This window comes from Podarcis erhardii, assembly GCF_964252035.2.
Source record: "Podarcis erhardii genome assembly, chromosome: 9".
NCBI lineage: Eukaryota > Metazoa > Chordata > Lepidosauria > Squamata > Lacertidae > Podarcis > Podarcis erhardii.
This window is the reverse complement of record NC_138512.1, coordinates 2102730-2125221: the sequence shown is the minus strand read 5'-3', so window position 1 is coordinate 2125221 and position 22492 is coordinate 2102730. Positions and strand designations below refer to the sequence as shown.

At 47.4% G+C, this 22492-nt stretch overlaps 1 protein-coding gene across 2 annotated transcripts; it reads left to right on the top strand.

The window, feature by feature from the left end:
* Positions 1 to 5259: 5259 nt before the first annotated feature.
* Positions 5260 to 22482, top strand: ISL2 (ISL LIM homeobox 2). Of its 2 annotated transcripts, none has more exons than XM_081877511.1 (6): positions 5260 to 5352; positions 6161 to 6350; positions 7620 to 7891; positions 12336 to 12622; positions 16553 to 16720; positions 22037 to 22482. In XM_081877511.1, the coding sequence occupies exons 1-6, from the start codon at positions 5295 to 5297 to the stop codon at positions 22154 to 22156; spliced, it is 1095 nt and encodes a 364-aa protein (XP_081733637.1). In that variant the 5' UTR covers positions 5260 to 5294; the 3' UTR covers positions 22157 to 22482. The 2 variants fall into 2 exon arrangements, with proteins under 2 accessions (XP_081733637.1, XP_081733638.1); XM_081877512.1 differs by having other exon boundaries at positions 5297 to 5352; positions 6102 to 6350.
* The last annotated feature ends 10 nt before the right edge of the window (positions 22483 to 22492 follow it).

Below are 22492 nucleotides of genomic sequence, written 5' to 3'. Positions count from 1 at the left end.
CAGAATATTATAAGGTATTTTTTTAAAAAAATGGTTCCTAAATTAAAGGAGTATATAATTCAGTAATAGAGGGTGAGAGGATCTCACCATTGTGGGAACAATCAATAATTAGCTTAATGCCAAAACCAGGAAAAGATTTGAAGGACCCAGGATTGTATAGGCCAATTTCTCTAATAAATCAAGATGGTAAAATATTGACCTTAATAATGGAAAAAGTATGAATAATTTCATGTATAAATATATAAATAAAAACCAATGTGGTTTTGTAGCAGGAAGACAGATGTCTAGTTTAATAGGGAAAGTGTTGAATAAAATAGATATAAGAAGAAGAAATAAATTGAAAGTTGGTATAGTAGCATTGGCTATCTTTAAGGCTTTTGACTGTATAGAATGGCCGGCATTAAAAATGATTATAGAAAGTTTAGGATTTGCAGAACTATTTAAAGCATTAAGAAATCAATTATACTTGATGAACAAGGCATATTTCATAGTGAATGATGGTATAACAGAACAAACAACAAAGGATGCCCCCTTTCCCCAATTTTATTTGTATTGGTCATTGAGACTCTGGCCAATGTAATTAGAGAAGATGGAAATATAAAAGGAATAAGCAATAAAGGAAAGGAGAAAATAAGCTTATTTTCATATGACACCTTGCTAACAAAACAAAAAAAATCCATTGGAAAATATGCAGGTAATAGAAACACATTTGGATTTTTGGGGGGAGAAATAACAGTGTTGCGAATTAATTGATTCAAATCAGAGATGATTATATTTAATTATGACGAAGATGAAAAATGAAAAATTTTGAAGGAAAAAAATAGATATAAATATATATAAAAATAGATTATATAAATTATATAAAAATAGATATAAAATAGATATAAAACTAAGAAATGTAATAAAGTATTTGGGAATAAATAGAACAAGAAACTTAGAAAATTTAGAACAAGAGAAAAATTAAAGAGTGAAATTAAAGAGTGAAATTAAGGAAAAGCTGGAGGAATATAAGAAAATTAAGCTTTCATGGTTTGGAAGAATAGTGATAATTTAAATGAAAATTTTGTCTAGAATATTTTTTTCATTTAAAATGTTATCAATTAAGATATCGGACATAGAGCTAAAGGGTTGGCAAAATATGATCAAAATATTTTGTAACTGGGGTAATAAACCCAGAATTAATAAACCCCAGAAAATAGGTGGACTGGGTCTCCCCAACATAAAGTTATATTATATAGCAAATCAGTTAAGATATATTATAGATGGGATAATATAACAAGGAGAGTGAGAGTGGTACACAGGAAATGAGGGAGAAGTTAGTGAATATATTTTTTATCAAACCAAATAGGCAATGGTGGCAGAAGATTGAAAATCCCTTATTAAGAAACATTATTGAGATATGGGCGAAATATAAAGGAAATTTGTTACCAGTAAATTCCCCACTAACTCTGGTGGTAGTGATAGAAGATTTCCCAGTAAATTGAAAAAAGGAAATTGAAAAAGCGAAAAAGAAAAGACTTAAAACAAAGGATTGGGTGGAGAAAAGAAAATTACTATGTTAGTATGGAGATGGTACTGCACACCATTAAATCAATTAAAGAAGGAATATTTGGCGTTATGTTGGAGGGGATGCCAGGATGACTTACATTCACATGTGGTGGAGGTGTAAATACATACAAACTTTTTGGCAAAGGGTATTTAAGGAGATAACAGTAATCACAGGGTTAAAGCTGACCAAAAGTCCAGAGGTAGCATTCTTATCAGTTTACAATGTGGAGGAAGATTCACAGGCTATGAAGGACTTGCTCACAAATGTATTGACAGCTGCACAAGTTATTATAACTAGGAAGTGGAAGGGGCAAGCAGAATATAAAATGGAAGAATGGTGTAAAGAGGTGTGGGATATAGTTATTAATGATAAATTAACATGTGCTATTAAGGTAAGATGGGGAATATGTAGGAGAAATGATTTTGAGGAGATATGGAAGGTATTTGTTAGATAGTTAGATAGTTATAATGGAATGGTCTCAGGGGTGGGGTGCACATTTTTATTTCTATTTATTTATTATTACTTTGTTACAACAACAACAACAACAACAACAACAACAACAACAACAGAAGTAAAATTGTGAAAGCCTGTGTCTCTATTATTTATTGTAACCAATAAAGGTCATGGCCACTTTCAACCCCCCCCCCTCCAAAAGAAACACCTTGTGAGGTAGGCTGGTAGAAGTGGAAGAGGAAAGCTCAGGGCAGGAAATGTGAAGATGAGGGATCTAGAGTGTTGTTAAAGGTGGGAGGGACGAAGTACACAAATCACAGGTGATCTCCTATCCTTGCTTTTACTGGGTGGGAGGAGAGGCAGCAACTAAAAATACTTGCCTTGAGCTCCTTGGAGGAAAGACATGATATAAAGATGGTAAACAAAAAAAAAACACAGTGGTAAATATGGTTAGAATAAGAACTTTTGCCAATACTGCAAATCACTTGTAGGTCCTGATCCAGCTTTTGTCGCCCCCTGGCCTGACTGGCTCTTGTGGGAAACTGACAGGCCTCTGTTATGGGGCGCCAGTTTGGTGGAGTGGTTCCTGAGGGACTAGGGCCTGGGAAAGACCAGGGTTCAAATCTCCCCTCCGCAATCAAGCCCACCGGTGCCTCCCAGCCGAACCAGGGTTCTTGCGAGGATTCAGGTGAGGAGGGGAGAACCAGATATAAGCAAAACCCTTTTGCCAATACTGCAAATCACCTAGAGATCTACCTGCAGATCCTGCTTGAGCTTTGTCTAGGGGGGTCAAGAGGTGAGCCCTGTGTCCGAACATTCAATTCATTCATATCCGCCTTTTATCCTAAGGTTGCAACAACTTAAAAATGCAAATTGATGCAGCAGCAGGTTCGTCCCTGCTTAGTTGCGGGCCGTTTTGTTCCTCCGCTCCCCAGGCCCGGCTCCTTTGGCAGGAGGCGCCCTCGCTCGGAGCTGCTCCTCCCGGCTCTGCATTATTCAGGCGGATCCGCGGCTGCTTCCCGCTTGGGGCGCCGGAGCCGTCCTCCCGGCAGAGCTCCCTGTCGCATCCGAGTGAATGGCAGGAGGGAGAAGAACTCGCCCAGGGTCCGATCGGGGGCGTCCACACGAGCGGCGCGAAGGGGTCCCTGGGGAGGGGCGAGGGGCGAGGGCCTCCTCTGAATACACTGAACTCGCGTGCGGGGTTGGGGAGGGCGGGCGGGCAGGCAGGCGCCCGCAAAAAAACCATAGTATATATATATGCCATGTGGCCTGAATATGCACTCTGACTATTCCTAACTTTATGGATAATGGTAATATTAATTTATAATTTAAGATGTTTTGAAATCAGTAAATTATATGTGGGAGTTATGTCCTATTAAAATATAGAGTTGTCGATACCATTATGTGAAGAGGAGGGAGAAACAAACATTATTTTTTTAAAAAACGTATTTCACATCTTGATGCCTTCATATACCTGGGAGTAAGCTGCACGGATTTCAGAGAAGCACGCATAGGCATGCATAATACCAAACAAGTGTAATCCTATCCTAATAGAACAATATAATGCTGTTCTATAAAACTATAAATACTAAATATATACTAAATAAAGTGGCTAGACCTTAAGTTTGCCCACTCCTTGAAGGAAAAGTCTACCAAGCAGTTCTGGGCAATAGTTTCGTTAGCAGGGATTGAGCTGGTGTAGATTTTATTGAAACAACTTCAGTTGGTTTAAAAGTTCAAATGTTTCACTAAATTTTTGGTTTGCCTGACGAAGATTTCTGTGTAATAATAAAACCTGCACGCGCTGCCAACTAAAGACGATTTCTGTCACCAAATTTACTTTGTGTACATGACCATCGGAACAGCTTCTGGCTATCCTAGAAAGTCCATTTCCCACACGCCGCATCCTCATCGTTTTTTAAAAAAGATGTGGGGAGAGAAAAAGATTTAAATATATGGAAAGGAGGTCACGGAATTAGCTCTGTTAGGAGCCTTGTTTCTATTAATTTCTGGCGCCTCGCAAACCAGGAGAGCCCAAAGGCTTATGGTTTAGGAGAAGTGAACTGAAATCAGAAACCTTTCGTTTGAATAAAATTAGGGGTGAGTTGCATCCGGTTTAATTGTTAAAAAAAACCCATCCAAAACATTTTAATTAACGGATTTTAAAAAGAAACGCAGAGGTTTTTTTAAAAAAATCCAAACGAAGGAAACTTCTCTTCGGAAACGTGTTTCCAAATTCAAGAAACGCTTGAAACACGTGGAGTTGCGGGTAGTTCTGTTTCTTATAAGGCTTACCGGGGGGAGAAAAAAATAAACGAATTTTCTAGGCGGATTGTTGCGGCTTCTCCGAGTCCCGAGGCTGCAACATGACAGGAGTTTTAACCATTTCCATGGGTCAAGTAAGCAGCGGGGAGAAAGTTGTGATTTTGAAAACACAGTAAATGAACTGGGATAAAACACCCAGAAATCTAGAAAAGATGCCAGTATTTGCCTAGGGAAGGAAATGGGGAAGAGAACATCCGAAAGGAAAACACGGACTTTCCCCCGCTTTCTCGCGCCTTCCTGGGAGGCAGCTTCCCGAGCAGTCCGGGTGGCCGAGCCCGCTTCGCCGCGCGGGTGGGCGAGCGAGGGAGGGAGGGAAGAGGCCCGGCGGGAGCCGGCGGACTGACTGCCGGCTAAGGGAGGCGGCGCCGGGAGGGCGCGCTCGCGCAGGGGACGCCCGCCCGCCGGCCCGCCCGCTTCCCGGAGAGGCACCGCCAGCCAGAGGGGACCCTGCAAGCGGCGCCTGCCTGCTCCCGGGCCGAGCTCCGCCCGCCCGCCCGCAGGATCCCCCCCCCGGGGGGGGGCGGGGGGGCGAGGGGGAGGGGGAGGCGCCCCGGAAGGCGAGGGGCCGGCCGAGCAGGAGCCCCTGGGGCTGCCCCGTCGAGGGGCGTCTGGGACTTGCGAGGGGAGGCGGGGGGGGCCCGGCTTGCCTCCTCCTCCTCCTCCTCCCCGCCCCCCCCTCCCGGCCCGGGACTCGGCGCCCCATTGTTCGGCGCGGGCCAATCCGCGCGGGCCGCCGTCCTCTCGGCCAATGGCCTCCGGGGCGCGGGAGCGGCGGTGAGGTCAGCGCCCCGCCCCGCCCCGCCCCGGCCGGGGGGCGGTCCGCGGCGTGCTGACGTCACGCTGCGTGGGGCCCGGGCGAGGCGCCCTCCCCGCGCGGCGGGGCTGCCGGCCTTAGTTGGGCAGCGGCCGGCTGTGGGGCTCGCCAGCCCCCTTGCGGAGCCGAGCCCTTCCCCGCCTCTCCCTCTGCATGGGGGACCTGCTTTTCCCCCCGTCCTTCCGGGGTGCTATGGGGGATCATCCCAAAAGTAAGTGGCGCCCGTTCCTTCTCTCTCTCTCTCTGGTCGGGATCTTGGGCGTAAAGATTGGGGTGCATCGGAATGTGGCTCCTTGCGAGGGGCTTTGCTTTTGCAGACCCCTCTCGCGGAGGGCGGGGAGATGGCCAGACAGAACAAATATTCTCAAAGGGTTCCATCTATATATCTACGGCTCTATATCGATATGCATTGATAAGCATAAATTTCCCCCTCTCCTTTACGCCACCGCTTGCCTTTTCGTTCCTGGATTCTTATCAAAACCTGGCAGTTGCAGAATTTGCTGCTGGTTTATTTTTAAACGAGCATGTTTTTATTCGGGGGCTTGTCGCCCAACACTTGAACGATCCTCCAGAAAACTGATGGGAGAATTAGCAATAACTATAAAGATAGCAATTATGATAATACAACGAAGTCATGGAAAGATTCCCAGATTCTCTTTCTTTTTTCTTCATTTCTTCGGGGCGTATTAAATACGTGGCCGTTTGCTATTATTTTCTGCGGTGCAGTCGGAAAACAAAGTTATACGGGAAAGTCAAAGATGCAAAATTCCCCGAGTTCTGCCGTTCTTCTTTTTATGCCCCTGCTTTGCTGGGGCGGGGGCGTTGATTTATAAAAGAGGTGCCGCCGCAGCACCCAAACCGGTGCCTGATTTGGGGTTAAATTATACGGATTGATTTGGTTTGGTGTTAGACTGATTGTTTTTTTAAAAAAGAAAACTTGTTTCCCGCCCCCCTTTCCAGAAAGTCCTGATGAGAGATTCTGTCCGTTCTTAGTGTCCTTTGCTCCTTTCCACCGGCAGAGAAACCCGGGATTGCCATGTGCGTGGGCTGCGGGAGCGAAATCCACGACCAGTACATCCTGAAGGTCTCCCCGGACCTGGAGTGGCACGCGGCGTGCCTGAAATGCGCGGATTGTAGCCAGTATTTGGACGAGACCTGCACTTGTTTTGTGAGAGATGGCAAAACGTACTGTAAAAGGGATTATATCAGGTGATGCTGACCTCCTCCCCCTCTTGGAGCGGGACGCCCACCGAGCGGAAGGAAAAACACGCCTAGCAAATCCAGTTGCCCCCCGCTTCCCTTTCGTTTTCTTTCCTCCTCTTCGGAGCCTTTTTTGTCACACAACCCCCTTTTATTTATTCGATTAATTGTTTGCAAATGTTTGCTTTATTTTGGCAAATTTCTTCTCCCCCTACCCTCTCTTCTCTATGTTGTTGAAATCTTGCTTGCGGGGGGGGGGGATTCCAGGCCACAGAGGATGGAGGGATGTCTTTTTGGTCTTTGAACTCAGGACGGCCGGAAGTCCAGAGAAAGACTCGCCCGTGGAAGCCTCATTTTTCGCAATCCTCTCTTGGTGGTTTCCCACCCGACAGATGCGATAAGAGCGAGACATTTCACATAGAGTTCGGAGGGAGGGAAAGCGGGGGATTTCATAGATTTGTAGAGTTGGAAAAGCTCCCAAGGCTCATCTAGTCCAACCCCCCCAGGTGGCTTAATTTTCTTATATTGCTCCAGCTTATCCTAAACGGTGCCGCTTATTTGTTTTTTTCATTTCCGATCTACGCTGTGCCATGCTTTGCCTGGGTCAAACGTGCCGGCCAGACAAATTCCTGGGCACCCTAAAGCAAACCCCAAAGCCAGCTTGGCAAGAAGGACGGCTAATAACCAGTGTGCCAGTGGGAAGGCGGAACGGACTTTCCGTAACTGAGTCCGAGAGAGGCCGATTCTTCTTCTTTTATTATTCTTAATTTGGCACCACTCATCTGCAACTTAGGTCTCTGTCTGAAGAGACTTGAAATCTGAATCGTTATTCATCATAGTATACCATAAGAGCTGCCGAGCTGAAGTTGCCCGTTATTAAGTTCGCGGCTTTGGCAGCCTAGGTCCCCGCCTCGAGGAGCTTACAAATCTTCAAATGCTTAACGATGGATCCCTTTACGGATAGCCTTAGAGTATCCCTAATAGTAGCCTTCCAAGAGGCCGCCAGGGCTGGTTCTTTCCTCCTTATTGCTGCCTGTCGTTAAATGAGCGGAGGGAAACGCCGGGTTCCTGCCCGGAGGAGGGGGTTGCGCAGCTCACCTGAGCCTCCCTTGGCCGCCCTGGTAGCACAGAATGGGAGGGCCGGGAGGGTCCCCAGGGCCACCTAGTCCCTGCCAGGCCGCGGGGAGGGGTTGCGGGGGTGGGGAGCCCGTGGTGCCCCTTCCCTCCCGGCCCCCCCCCCCGCTGACGGCTGCCCCCTCCCTCCCTCCCTCCCCGCAGGCTCTTCGGCATCAAGTGCGCCAAGTGCGCGTCGGGCTTCAGCAGCAGCGACTTGGTGATGCGCGCCCGGGACAACGTCTACCACCTGGAGTGCTTCCGTTGCTCGGTGTGCAGCCGGCAGCTCCTGCCGGGAGACGAGTTCTCGCTGCGGGACCACGAGCTGCTCTGCCGCGCAGACCACAGCCTCCTCGTCGACCGGGCCGGGTCGGCCGAGAGCCCCCCGCGCAGCCCCGGACATCTCCAAGGCGCCCGGCAGGGCCTCCAGCTCGCAGGTAGGCGGGCGCCCCAGCAGAGAGCCGGGGAACTGGAGAGCTGGAAGGGACCCCCAGGGTCATCAAGTCCAACCCCCTGCAATGTAGAAACCTCAGCTAGCGCTCCTTCCTTCCTTCCTTCCTCCCCTCCCTCCGCCCTGACTCCTTTCTCACTTTCCCCCTCTGTTCCTTCGTTTCTGATTCTCTCTTTTCTCTATCCACACTCCCCCCGCCCTTCCGCCCTTCATCTTCTAGCCTCCCCGCCTTCTCTTTTCCCAACCTCCGCAACAGCCGACGGAACTCTTTCTGTCCTCGGAGTCTTTCCAAACAGCAGACCCTTTCTGGATCCACCCATGCACTCTACACACACGTGTATTGAGACTCCTTTCAGACGAACAGATGGATTTAGCTTTAGGAGACCGAATGCAATCACTTCTGCTGTCATCAACAGGTCAGGGGAGGCGCAAAAGTACCCCAGTAGGCGAACCAAATAGTGAAGATCCTTTGCCCCCAAGCGCTTGCAAAATGGAGTAGGACAGAGAAAATAAAAGGAGGAACAAGGACCTCCCTCTCGCGTTCCCCGCGTCTCTTGCCCTTTTCTGCTGGGGAGAGACCGCGCCAGCCAGGGAGGGGACCTCAAAACATCCCTGGGGGAAACGGAGAGAATCTTGCCACCTATCCAGAGTTAGGAAGGAGTATATGTCCCAAACTTTTGATACTCTCCAGCTCTGGTCTGATGGGAGCCCCCCGTGTCCCCCCCCCCCGCACTTAATCTTGCTTTGTTCAGTTAGCCTCTTTTAAACCTACAGAGAAGACATGCGGAGGTGATGGTGAACCCACTGACCCCACCCCCACCCCAAAATCAATACTTTGAAGAAAGTAGATCCTGCTGACTTCTAGGGAATGTACTGTGAGTGCGACACATTTAAAGCAGTCTCCTTCAAGAACCCCGGGAACTGTAGTTCAGTGCATCCAAGCACCGCAGTTCCCAGATCATTTGCGGGCTGTGTGTGCGTGTCTGCTTTAAATGGTGGGCACACAGACTTAGGAGTGTTGGGTGAATGGATTCTGTCTGAATCCCGTTCCAGTCCAGTCTCTCCCAGTGGCAAACTTTGGTCCTAGTCCCTCGCCCCTCAGTTACACACGTGATGAACAATATAGGCAGGGAGGTCCAAAATACAGGGAGAGAGCTTCCAGATTTTGTTGAAGGCGCTGGTTCTCGTCCTGCGTTTGGACCTCGTTGGACAGCCCAGTCTCCACAGCTGGGGGCTTTTTAGGAAAACCAGATAAAATATACCCCTCCAGGCCTGGGCCCCTAGGGGGCTTCCCTTCTGAGCGACGTCTCTGCCAGCCTCGGAGTGGAGGCAAAGTAACCCTCTCTGTTTCTCTCGCACACCCACTGGGGGAACGCCTCCCTCGCCCACTCCGTGGAGAAAAGGGGGCCGCGGAAGAGAGAGCACGTGCAGCCTGCAGCAAAGTTTCTTTTCAGACCTAACCCCCCAAGCAGAGTTGATTCGAGTTGCCAGGCAGGCAAGTGCCGCTGAATGGGCAGGGGGGCTTGCTTCTTCAGGAAACAGGAGCGGAGTGTAAACACAGAAAGTTGTGTCTCGCACTCAATTTTAATTTATTAAATTTCAGATAACTCTATTGCTCCACGCGGGGCGGAGGACATCCCAGCTCAACAGCACGGGAATTCCTTCCTTTGTGACTGTTGAATTAGTCCTAATAAAGGCACTATTACCCCACGGTTAGTTTTCGGAATTAATGTACGCACTCTTTTAGAATACTGGGATTTTAATTGCTTTTCACACGGGCTACTTAAATTTATTGCTTTAATGTATTTTTTGCAAATTGTCCTGGGATCTTAAGTTATTAAGGGGAGGAGGCGGGGTTAGAAACAGAAGAAAATATGTTTGTTTTACCCTTCTCACCCGCAAAACATTGATGCTGTTCATGTACTCTCGATTTAATCAGAGGCCATGTATCAGGTTTGAAACAAAATTTGGGGAACAGCGCATAACCAGATTTCCGTTCATCTTTAAAACCAAAACAAAACAAAACAAGAACAAAAATAGATTTCAAAAGTTAGACATGGGAACTCCTTTTACTATTCTTACAGCCCAAACCTCCCCGGATTTGCTTAGAACTAAAGTCCTCCCTTGACAGCGAGGCTGGCTTTGCAACTGAACTGAGCAACACTCTGGTGTTTACGCAGAAGGAAATTTCACTGCTCCATCCTGAGGCTTACTCTCGAGTAAGTGAATTAAACATTTCAGCCTCGAGTTCTCTGACGTTGGGCTCACTTACAAGGGAGCAAGCCAAATTCAATACAGTGAGGCTTACTCCCAAGTAGACATACATGCATAATAGGATTGTGCTGGCAATTCCTTAACACTGGGACAGTTTCTTTCTTTCTTTCTTTCTTTCTTTCTTTCTTTCTTTCTTTCTTTCTTTCTTTTTCTTTCCTTCCTTCCTTCCTTCATCTCCAAACCACAGAAACTATATTGAGTTATTGTAGGTTTTTTATTAATTATTTTTATTATCATAATCATCTGTATGTGATGCATTGTACCTGTACCTTCCAAAGACGCGGGTTTAGAATAATATAGCAATCTAAAAAACAGATAAAGAAATAAATGATTTAGTTTTAAAAGCGTTGCGGTGGGATGACGACGACGACTCATTTTTAATCCGTCTCTTAACATTTGCCGCAAAGCGTCTGTCTGTTGCAGCCGTTCCTCGCCCGGAGGCCGCGGCTCCCAGGGACGGAAAGTGCAGGCAATTCCGTTTGTCTCGGCTTTCCTCTCCCGCCGCCCGGTCCCCCCCCCTCCGCCCCCGACATCTGTTTTGTGTGACATCTGATGCGTCTCCTTTTAACGCCGGGCTGTCATCTGAGTCATTGCTGAGCTAAATCCCCCCGCCGACCCCCTCACACGCGCACCTTTTTAAAAGGACGTAAATATTCGAGGCCAACATTAGTTTGGGATTTGTTTAATAAAAAATAGAATAATAGTAATAATTGCAACAATCGGATTTATTGGTCTAAACTCTCTCTTTGGTGTAGCTTGATTTTTGCGCAGTCTGATCGATATTTGTGTGTGTGTGTGTGTGTGTGTGTGCAGAGACAAACCTCGCGAAATTCAAGCCCAGCTTCTCCAGAGACTGTCCAGTCCCTCTCCAACCCTCGGCTTGTGCGTTTGAAATGACATCTTTAACATTATTTGGAGAACCTGTGGAGTGTGGGAACAAGGCCGAAAGTATTATTATTAATAATAATAATAATAATAATAAGATTGCTACTACTCCTGCTACTATATTTTAATTTAAACATGTTTCTTTCAAGTTGGTCCTTTTCTGAGAAGATTTGTGGTTATTTGTTAGACTTGGCTAATAATAATAATAATGATGATGATGATGATAATAATAATAATAATAATAATAATAATAATAATAATACAGGAATAGGAACTTCCTGTACAACCTGTTCTTTAATTATTATTTTGATCTTCAATGGGAAAGCTTTGCCTGATGTGCCAAGGAGGAGACGGGGCTCCGGGCGGTGGCCGGGAGACGGGAGCCCCCTTCCAGGCCTGCGGGAACCGAGTGGCAGCAGCGGGGAGACTGTGCAAACGCTGCCCGGTGGTCTCCCTACACCTTGTGGTGCGTTTTCTTTGGGGGGGGCGGCAATCCCTCCCAGAGACTTAGTTATGGGGTGTGCAATTATTGTACAACTAAATGGCAGTTTAGAAGCTGCGCGTGTTGGTATTGTTTTGTTTTGTTTTGTTTCACGCCGCGTTTGCCTTTTTGGCCCCGAGTTGAGAGCCTCTTCCTAGACTGCGCCCGGGGGGGGGGGCGTAGTAAAATTCCTCTGCTGTCTCAAGGAGGAGCTGCCAGTCCTGAGGTGCCAGTCACTCCCCCCCCCCTCCGAGAAAGGGCTCAATTTTGCGTTGTTGCTGCTGCTGCTGCTGTTAATTTTTGGTATCAATGTGACTTTCGCAAAGGCAGGTTCACTGACTAATGATCTGCGAAGAACTAGGAAAAACAATTACTTTATTAATTATTTAGTTATTTATAAAAATATTTGTATACCCCTGTATCATATTACAGAAGTATACAAATATTTTACAGTTTACAGGAATATAAGACCATACAATAAGACCATTAAAAATAAGTTAGAAACATTAGCCAGAAATAGTTTTGAACGTCTTAAAGAGCTCTCTGCGGCGGTGCATACACAATAAAATTGTAACTAAAACACATCTAAAAGCCACAAAGGGTAACCCCAGAGGGCTTCTCAGTCTGGGACATGGGGGTGGCTTGAGCCCCGGAAGGCGCGCCGTTGAACTAGCTGGGCGGGTCGTCCCAACCTTTCCCCCGGGGGGGGCGCAATCTTCCCTCCCCCCTCCTGATCAGTCTCTCTCTCTCTCCCGCCATCTTCCCTCCCGCTCCCTTCCCCTCCCCGCAGATTCCGTGCCCGGGCGCCAACCCTCCTTGCGTCCACACGTGCACAAGCAGGCGGAGAAGACGACGCGCGTGAGGACTGTGCTGAACGAGAAGCAGCTGCACACGCTGCGCACCTGCTACGCGGCCAACCCGCGGCCCGACGCGCTCATGAAGGAGCAGCTGGTGGAGATGACCGGCCTGAGCCCGCGGGTGATCCGCGTCTGGTTCCAGAACAAGCGCTGCAAAGACAAGAAGAAGTCCATCCTCATGAAGCAGCTCCAGCAGCAGCAGCAGCACAGCGACAAAGCCGTAAGTGCCCCTTCCCTTACTCTGCACGTCTGAATAGCCGTCGCCCTCCCTGAAATAATGGCCGGGTCTTTTCTAGGGGGTCGGGAGAGCCCCCTCCATCTCGAGAGACCCAAGTCCCCAAGTCAAGGGGGAGGATTTCCTAGAGATTTCGGGGAGAGGATTTAAACTGGCTTCTGGACAGGCCTGATCCACCAGCACGAACCCACGCTTTGCATCCGCGGACGGTTTGAATTGGCACAGCCTGCAGTGAACACCTATGGCTTAAGTGGCGCAGGGCTTCCCTTCCTCTCTCGTTTCTGAAAGGCACTCGCCGGCACCTGAAGATGTAGGAAGATAAATGTTGTGTACGTGACAGTTGTAGAAGCTACGTCCTTATAATCTGGTCTAATCGGAGCGAAACTCAAACGTGTATTAACAGGTTTCCAATTTCATCACAGCAGGTGGGGGACCACGGACTGTTTTAAAAGGCAAACTGTTTTGTTTTGCGTTTCACATCACTAGGATCCTTCTCCCCTCCTGCTTAACACCCCTAGACACGCGCGCCCACGTGTCTTGGGCAGTGTTTTGGATTACCTTTTATGTAGATGCCAGTGCCTTGGTCTTTAAGGTGCCACAAGACTCTTTCTCGTTTTTTGGTACAACAAACTAAACAAGGGCACCTTTCTCGAAGCTGGACTAAGAGAAGGTTTCGTGACACCAGACCTCTTAATATATCCCTAATACAATGTGTCTCTAGAGCGTCCCTGGAAATGTATTCGGTGATTTTTTTAAAAAAAAAAAAATAATCGAAAGTTCTTAAAAAACCAAGTGTTTTTAGAGCAAAATCTATTGCTAAATTAGTTTAGTTCCGATTAAATAAACTTGGCGCCCCATCTTAAAAATAGAACAACAAAAATGTTTTTGCTTTTAATATATAATCTATTTTTGAAGGGCGCTTCAAACCCACAAAGGGGCACATTAACAGATCCGGTGTCACGAACAGTGTAATGCTAGCCGTGTGCACTGAGAAGAAAGTCCTGTTTCGTTCCTTGGGACTTATTCCCGAGTCCCAGGTAAATCAGGTGCAATCCTAACCCCATTTTACCTGGGAGTAAGCGCCACTGAATTCGATTACACTTACTTTTGAGTAGACATGGTTGAAATTGTGTTGTTACTGGCTAAAGCAATACCTCTATGATTGGGGTTTACTTCTGAGTAGCCGGGGATAGGCTTGTGCTACTTCAATATACGAGCCGGAAAAGTCTTTCTGCTCACACCTCCGCGGCAAACCACTGTAATCTTACTTGGAATATAGGGAACAATATTATTGCCTCTATTTTACAGGGCTTTTGTAGGACAGAAATATTGTGAAGGCTGCTGCTCAATGCCCAGCTATGTGGGAGCGTGTCCCCACTGAAACGGGCACAGACTGGTGCTGCACAGGACTCTATAACGAAAAAGGTTACATAGTCCAAGAGTGGAGGGTCGCTCCCAGGTCTACAATTAGGATTCTCAGAAAGGTTCTCTGTGCGTAAACTACATTGAAATGAATGGGAAAGATGCAATAACTCTCAGTGTGTGGAATAATTACCCGGTGGATTTTGTCATTCCATCTATACTGTTATGGGAAACCATCTAAATGCATCCATTTATTGTTAAAATGAAGTATAACAAAAACACAACCACCATTTCCCCGCTTTCCCCTTCTAGAACAATTGTCACTTTTCTGCCGTAGTGAAATTGGCGAGGAGAGTTGACTTCCATGGGCTTTGCCACGTGCCTGCCCCCCCCCCCGCTGCCCTCCAGGGCGCTTCCTTCCTTCCTTCCTTCTAAGCGACGCGCAAACGGGTCTCCGCGAAAGGGACGAGCTGGAGAGCAGAGCGAGGCTCGCGCGGGGTCAGGGCGAAAGAGTTCGCAACCTCGTGCACTTCGCTTTCGTTTTCGCGGGAGACGGTTATCGGCATAGCAGGGAACACTTTGCTCCTGGAATGTTATCACTCATATTGTTTTTATTATTGATTAATTAATAATTACCCCGGTGGCATTAAATATTGCATTTTCCCCTGGTGGTTCACCCCCAGCCCCAAAAAACCACGTTCATGGGCGTTGTAGAAAATGACAGCAGGAAGCTCCAGCCTTGAGGGGAGGCACTTTCTTAGGGATTTTGTCCGGAGAGAACCCTCTTTTGATTGGGTTTCATGCAAAACTTCCAGGCAAGCTCAAGCAAATTGAAAAGAAGCTCCCCCGCTGCAGAGCAATTGTTAGTGCCACCACCCATATAATTCCAATTAAGGCTCTGCAGAAGATATACCAGCAGATAATGTCATCATAAATGAATCCTATTACTTTTAATAGATTAAATTAAGATATTAAAATTATGTTTGAAAAATGAATCAAAATTTAGCCCCCACCTCTTTTGTTTGCCTTTTAAACTCTTTAGAAAACTACTATATGTGATTTAGGCAGTGTGGCGTAGTGGTTAGGACTATCACTGGGAGAGCAGGGTTCAACTCCCCTGCTTGGTTGTGAATCTCACTGGGTGGACTTGGGGCTCAATTGCTGCCTCTCAGCCCAGCCTACCTTGCAGGGTTGGTTTGGGGCATTAATGAGGAGGGGCAGAACCGTGTGATCACCTTGAGCTTCTTGGAGCAAAAAGTGGGGTAGAAATGCCAGTGAATAAACAAACTTTTTGCTCTTCCCTATAAATAACTGTGAAGCATATTTGATCTGGGTAAGGAGTTTGAGGTGGGGGAGGCCTTGAGAGGAGTGGGATCAGGAAGGCAGGTAGGAGACGTATCTTGACCATCAGAGGTGGAAGTGTTGCTTAATTTCTCTCGAAACCAAATCATCTAATGTTCATTCCATTATTGCCACAGATCAAACTGAGAGGGGGAAGAGCACTTGCTCTCCTTGTGGCAAGTGGAAAAACCAACTGCTGCCCTTCTGGAAAAATATGTTATTGCTGGTGAAGGCAGTTTGGTTATTAGAAAGGATTTGGATTGGGGCAGGAGGAGAATAAAGGGAAACTTTCTTTCACTCTCCTCCCTCCTTACTGCCAGATTTTGTAGGCTAATCCAGCATTAATTAATGATTAATTGCTGATTAGCCCCTCCCCCATTTGGGTTCTTCCACTTCTTTCTGTTGTCCATTCTTCCCTGATATGGAGCACTTTGTAAGAGAATTTTCCTCCCCCTAACCCAGGCTTCCTCAACCTCGGCCCTCCAGATGTTTTTGGCCTACAACTCCTATGATCCCTAGCTAGCAGGACCAGTGGTCAGGGATGATGGGAATTGTAGTCTCCAAACATCTGGAGGACCGAGGTACATCCCTTTTGCCATCATAAGCAGCTGCAATTTGGGGTTTTCCAAAATACACCAGCCTTCCAACTGAGTATCGGTGGGGTGGGGGGATTTGAGGTGGGGCTCAGTCCAAGGCTTTGCAAAATACCAAGTAATATGAAACAGGAGATTGTCCCTGAACATGTCAAGAATTCTTGCTACTGAGCAGCCAGAGTCAGCCCCTTTACACTCAGCATCTGTAGGCATGGCTTATCACAAGGGTGAGCAAAAAGTAGATCGGGATCTACTGACAAGATCCCTGAGGTGACTTGCAATGGATCTGAAAAAGTTTCTGACAACACATATGCAGATACCCTAGCCTTTCTGTGGGTGTTTTTGGGGGTGGGGGTGGGAAGAGACCTCCATAAATTGCTTTGTCACTACATATGATTCTTAGAAATTGTTTTGCTTCATTGTAAAGTCTTGTGACTATATAATTTTTTAGAAGAACCAGGGGTGATTTGCTATTATTGATCTGTAGCACATGGCTGGATGTGACATTGGGACATGATGATGCATCCAAGTCTGTCACTGCTGCCAGATTCTTCCTCTGGGAACAGGTGGGTTGGGCTGAGTCTTTGCTGACTGTTCCTTTCTTTCACTCCTCCACAAGAGCCTTCAGGGCCTGACTGGGACTCCACTGGTGGCCGGCAGCCCAATCCGCCATGACAGCGCTGTGCAGGGCAACGCAGTGGAGGTGCAAACCTATCAGCCCCCCTGGAAAGCACTCAGTGACTTCGCCTTGCAGAGCGACTTGGACCAGCCAGCCTTCCAGCAACTGGTAAGGGACCAGGAGAGGTGGGAATACACAGCCAAGAGGACCAGGTCTTCCTTTGAACCAGCTTGGGAGCAGAGTGGGGAAGGCGCAAGCCTAAGAAAAACATCGCCACCCACTCCCAGACTGTATGTGAGCAGTTGATTCCTCCTTAAAGGCTGTGCCCTCTACCACCCGTGGGGACAGTCAGGTTGCTTGGGGGGCACAGGGAAGGCCATGCGGGGCACACAGCTCTGTACTGCAGCTCCCTGCACGCAGATGGGGCATCTTCCACCAGCCAGCTGCCTCGCTCTGCCTCGTGGCTCCGCTGGCCCTCCTCATTCCCTTGACACCCAGCTCACCTCCCTGTCTGGGACACATCTCCTAAGCAAGTCTGCTTCAACCCAAATTCTCCTCGGTGTTGACTCAGACTTTTGGGGATCAAAAGGAGGTTGGGAGGACGGTGGTTGACAGCCACAACACAAGAACCATCCGTGCTCTGGACTGTGGATTAAGCACTCTTGAACAATCACTACATTCTGTGTAGGATGAGGATCACTGTGGACATAAGTGGGAAGATGGAGAGGGCAGGAATTGAGACCCCTTTAGCACTTTTTCCTGCTTTTGTGTGACAGGGAAAGAGCTCTTCAAATTGTGCTTTGTGGTGTGTTAAGTGATCTTGAGTGCAATCTCATCTGTGCTGGTGTGTTTGAAGTATGTGCTGCTTAATATAAATTCAAACTGCCCCTCTGGGTGTATATACGTATGTGAACAGGTACCTGAGTTTGGGTCCCCATTGCAACATCAGAGGATCCTTTAATGATTTGTTGGAGTACTTGCACCATTAGTTAAAGCGGAGTTAGGATGGAGTTGCATCAAGAACCGCCCCAATGCAGCATCACCAAATGTGATCCTATGTTGGCATCATGAGCAGATGTTTAGGATTGTGGTGTACTTACCTGTACATTTGGGGCAGAGTCTTCAGGCAATGGTAGATGCCTAGACAAAATGGGGAAGGTGCACAGCCCAGCAGCAGGGCATGCAGAAGGTCCCAGGTTCAATCTCCAGTATCTCCAGGTAGAGCTGGGAGACACCCTACCTGCAACCCTGGGCTGCTGCTGCCAGTCAGTGTAAACAATATTGAACTAGGTGGACCAGCGGTATGAAGAAGGCAGCTTACTGTGCTCACAGAACAGTGTGATAAAGAAGTTGCTGGGATGTATTTGAAAGAAAGGCCTTATCCCCTACCTGAATACACCAGAATAAGGTCATGTTAATGCTTGAGGAAGAGGGATAATTTTGGAAGGAGAGAGATGTAAATACAAAATGTCAACTCCGTGTTGGACTGAGGCTGCAGTTTTGTCAAATACTTAGCACAGGCACACTGAAAACGTAAAGGTTAGTTCACTTCAACTGTGCTGGAGGGACCAGTGTTCTGATTTGGTATATATCAGCTTGCTATGCGTGAATTGGCCTCAGTTCATCAGCTGTGATGTTTTGCTGCAATGCCAAAACTGCACCACTGGATTACAGTTTCTGTTGTTAGGTGTGCCAGGCTAATGGAAATGAACAGGCTTAAAATAGAGTTGTCCTCCTGCTGGATCACAGCTCAGAACTGCTGATGGGAAGCCCGTGAAACTGTATCGTTAATTACAAAGGAATACTGAGGAATGTGTCCCATCGAAGGGTTCTCCCCCTCCTAATGCATTCTTTCCTGTATCTTGATTATGCTTTAGAGGATAATCAAAAATGAATCTGGTGCAATATTTAGTTAAGATAATGGAGAATTGAGACAGGTGAGCTGCCTGCATAATTAAATGGTCATTTGCTAGAAACGGAAGTGCCACTAAATGAAATATGGGTCCTATACATCACTTTATGAAATATGGAGCCCGGCTCTGCATAGCTGCCACTGGAGCTTTGCCTAGACAGAGAGGAGTGTGCAGGAAGTCTGTCAAATTCCTTACAGAACAGTTTCCTCTTTGCAGGAGAAAGGCTCAAGGGGCTCTGCAACTGGAGACCGTGAGGGAAAGCATTATGTGCCACTTTAACAGTCATGGCTTCTTCCCCAGAACTGGGGAACTGCAGTTTCTTAAGGGTGCAGAGAGTTGATAGAAGCCTCCCCTGTTCCCTAGAGCTACAATTCCAGAGTTCATTGGGAAGAGGGATCAGCTGTTAAACCACTCTGGGAATTGTAGCTCTGTGGGGGAATAGGGATGATGTTGGGACAAAGGTGAAGGCCTCCCCTTCTACCCTAACCCCCCCTTCTGGTTTCCCAAGAGCCTTATGGAGGGAAAACCTGCTAGAGGAAGGAAGGGAAAGTGTTTTGTGCAGCCCCAGGGCCACATTTCCTTCTGGGTGCCATAAGCCAGTGCCAGGCAATGCAGGAGGGAAATGTGGCTGGGAAAAGGAGTATAAAATTTGCCTTTGCAGAGGGTCCAGTTGCTATACATTCACACACCCCTCTCTACCCCCCCCCCCCAAGTGGCAGGATCATGCTACAGTCAGGCAAGAGCACTTGACGAGTGTGTAGAGCAGGGCTGGGGTGCAAGGAATGTGGCCTGGGAACGGTCTTGAGGGCCAAATAGAGATGTTTGGGGGGCCACATTGGGCCCCAGGCCAGAGGTTCCCTCCTCTTGTGATACAGTATGGCAAGTTACCTGAATGGGTTGGAGAACACCCCAGACATCTAAATCAGTGGTACTGCTTGATAAATCTAGCCTGTTCAGACTGAATCTATGTTGTTGGAAAAGAGAAGGGTGGGAGGGAAAGGCTTTGCGGATAGAGATCCTCCATTGCTCTGCAAGCCTTCCACAAAACCACCTGAACAGAGCTCACAGACTACCAGCAAACCACAGACCAAAGTTTGTGAACTTCTGACCCTATGTAATAGGTGTGTTTAAGCAACTGTGCTTGAATTAATCAGTTCAAATAATTTCAAGCAGTGCCCTTTAATTGCACCCATTATTTAGGTCCATTATTCATGGGTTTGGTGAGTGAGTGTGATCTGGCCACATCTGATGAAGCTCAGATGATGAGCCCCCTACTTTCTCCCCATAATTTAAGTCCTTTTAGGAAATATATAGTGGCACACCTCACATTTGAATAATGAAGCGTTTGGGATCCTGACAGTTTGGGAGAAGGTTCTATCACTCATAATATTCCTTTGGGAGTCCTCCGGCACATGAGGAGGACGGGCTCATGTTCAGTTCCTTTTCATTCCACTGGATTGTGCTCCCGCTTTTCATACCAAGTGCGTGTAGGGATGTGAATAGACATGTATAGATTTATGAGAGATTATCCTTCCTTGCTTCCTCCTTGCGTTTGTAAGTTCAGCAGAGTGCATCCCTTTGTAGCTTAAAAGTGAAGCTTAGATAGGTTAGTTTTAGCCTTTTAGTTTCAGTAACCCAGGATGCCTTAAGGCAGACCGGGTTCTCCTGGTATTTCCCCCTTAAAACAAGAATCATACAAACATTCTTGTAAAAGGTAAAAATAACATTTACTCATTCCACATTTCTGTTGCAGAATAACAGATACAGCAGCTTTGTTCAGACAGGCTTAAAATGGTAATTCAGTTAGATAGACATGCTTAAGTCTAGCTTAAGTCTAGCATGTCTGAGCAATGGAGCTCAGATATGCAGGTTGTTCTCACCTTTCTGACTTGGTGCTGAGATGAAGAGGTAAGAGTGAAGAGAGGCCAAAGAGCCAAGAGGAAGTGCCAAGCCTTGGCTATGCCCCCCCCCCCCCCCGGTCAGGGCACAGAGGGAGTGTCTGTCTCAGAGTTCTGTCTAGCAAACTTACAGGAAAACTCTGTGAGCTTCAGCTCTGATCATGTGTCTGTCTAGCAAACATGCTTTGTTGGTTTGACTGCCTTGTAAATATCCCACAGTGAGCTGCAAGAGTGCTTCAGGGAAGTGCGAAGAAGGGACTCTGGCAGGGTCCCAAAGATGGGCAAATCCTAACTAGGCTTCGGGGACCCTGCCAGAGCCTTATGCCTCCTTCCCAAAGCCTAGTGCCTCCTCACCTGGCCAGCTTTGGGAAGGCAGCATGAGGGCTGGGGTAGCAGCATCAAATGTTGCTGAGTGCTGCCCCAAAATACTTTTTGATATAATTCAAATCCACTATATCTTTTAAGCAGCTTCTCATTCTGCCTTCAGCTGTGTTTCAGTTTGCCCTGGCAACAAGGAAAGGGTTGGCAATATTAACTGATATCTGTTTTTGGGATGAGCTTTTGGGGGTTGGGGACTGTAGCATCTGCTTTGCATGCAGAAGGATATTAAAAAGGATCAGGCAGCACACTTTGGAAAAGACTTTCTCTGCCTGAAACCTTGGAGAGTTGTTGTCGGAAGGAGTAAGCAATTCCAGTCCAGAGGGACAAATGGTCTCACCTGCTAGGAGACAGCCTCCTGTGAGTTAAGTTTTAAAAACCAAAGAACTGGGGCAAATAAATTCCTGTATCTTTTCATCAATAAATATTCTCTGGGTGGCTTAAAATCATTTTAAAATAAAATTTAAAGTGAAAGAGCAACAGAGACAGCATAGAGCAGATTACAATCTGATTTAAACCACCAAACTCCCTGCATGAATAAAGACATCTTCACCATCACCTGGTGTTACAAAGACTATAGAAAAGGTGTTGGCTGAGCCTCTTTGGGGAGTCTGTGTGGGATGAGTTTTAATGCAATTAAATTGCAGTTTATCCCTCCAGGCACCTGGGGGTTAAACAGAGTTTTAAAATCCCATCCTTGGAAGCAAAATAAAAAGCATAGGAGCTGTAAAATCTTGTTTTGAGCAAGCCCTGCTACAAAGTAAGTTGGCTTCCCCATTCTTACCCCACTTAACAAAATATCAGGCAGCAACTTACTTTATTGGTTCACAGCAGTGGAAGCAGTAAAAACTATGCAGGCAAAATACTTACAGTAAACCCAGCTCCAGCGAGGGGAGGCATGTCTGCATCTGATGGGCGGGAGGGACAGGAGATGCTCTGTTCTTTCCTCTCCAGGAGAGCAGGGCAAATGGCGCCACACAGAGCCCTCTCTGCTAACTGCGTTTCTATGGGCCGTGTGTCTGCCTCAGCAATCCAGCTCTGTGATATTAGCGCCTTCTCATCCTAACTAGCAAGAATATGCTTTTGTTAGGTTTGGCAGCTCATCTCCCACAGTCTGTTCTATAGCTCAGGTCACCCCCCTTTGCACCTGCCCAGTGGCATGTGTCCCCCCAGAAGGTTGCCTAGAACGCAGTGTGGCCCCTGGCTGAAAAACGGTTCCCCGCTCACTCCTGCTGCAAGATTGGCATCACTTGACTAATTCCCAACCTTGTCGCTCTCTCTCTCCGCCCCTGCAGGTCTCCTTCTCAGAGTCCGGCTCCTTGGGCAACTCATCTGGCAGCGACGTGACCTCCTTGTCCTCTCAGCTCCCCGATACCCCCAACAGCATGGTCCCCAGCCCGGTGGTGGAAACGTGAGAAGAGCCTCCTTTTACCACCCCCACCTCCCCATGGACTTTTGCATGCTCCTGATCCCTGCATGAGATCTCCTGAGCTCCGAGCAAACTCAACTCTTTAAATTATTATCTTTTATTTAAAACCCAGCTCCCCGATCTTTCCTAAACCGTCATGGCTGTAAGCGGCACCCGCCTCTGGACTGCACCGCCCTCTCCAGCACACCGGGGGGGAGCAGAGCAAGACTCCCAAGGGATTCCGTGCCCCCACCCTCCGTGAATACCTCTGGATTGTACTAGGATGACTTTCCTGACTCATGTAATGGTAGCTTTAGAGTACGTTGTCTTTTTTTTTTTAAAC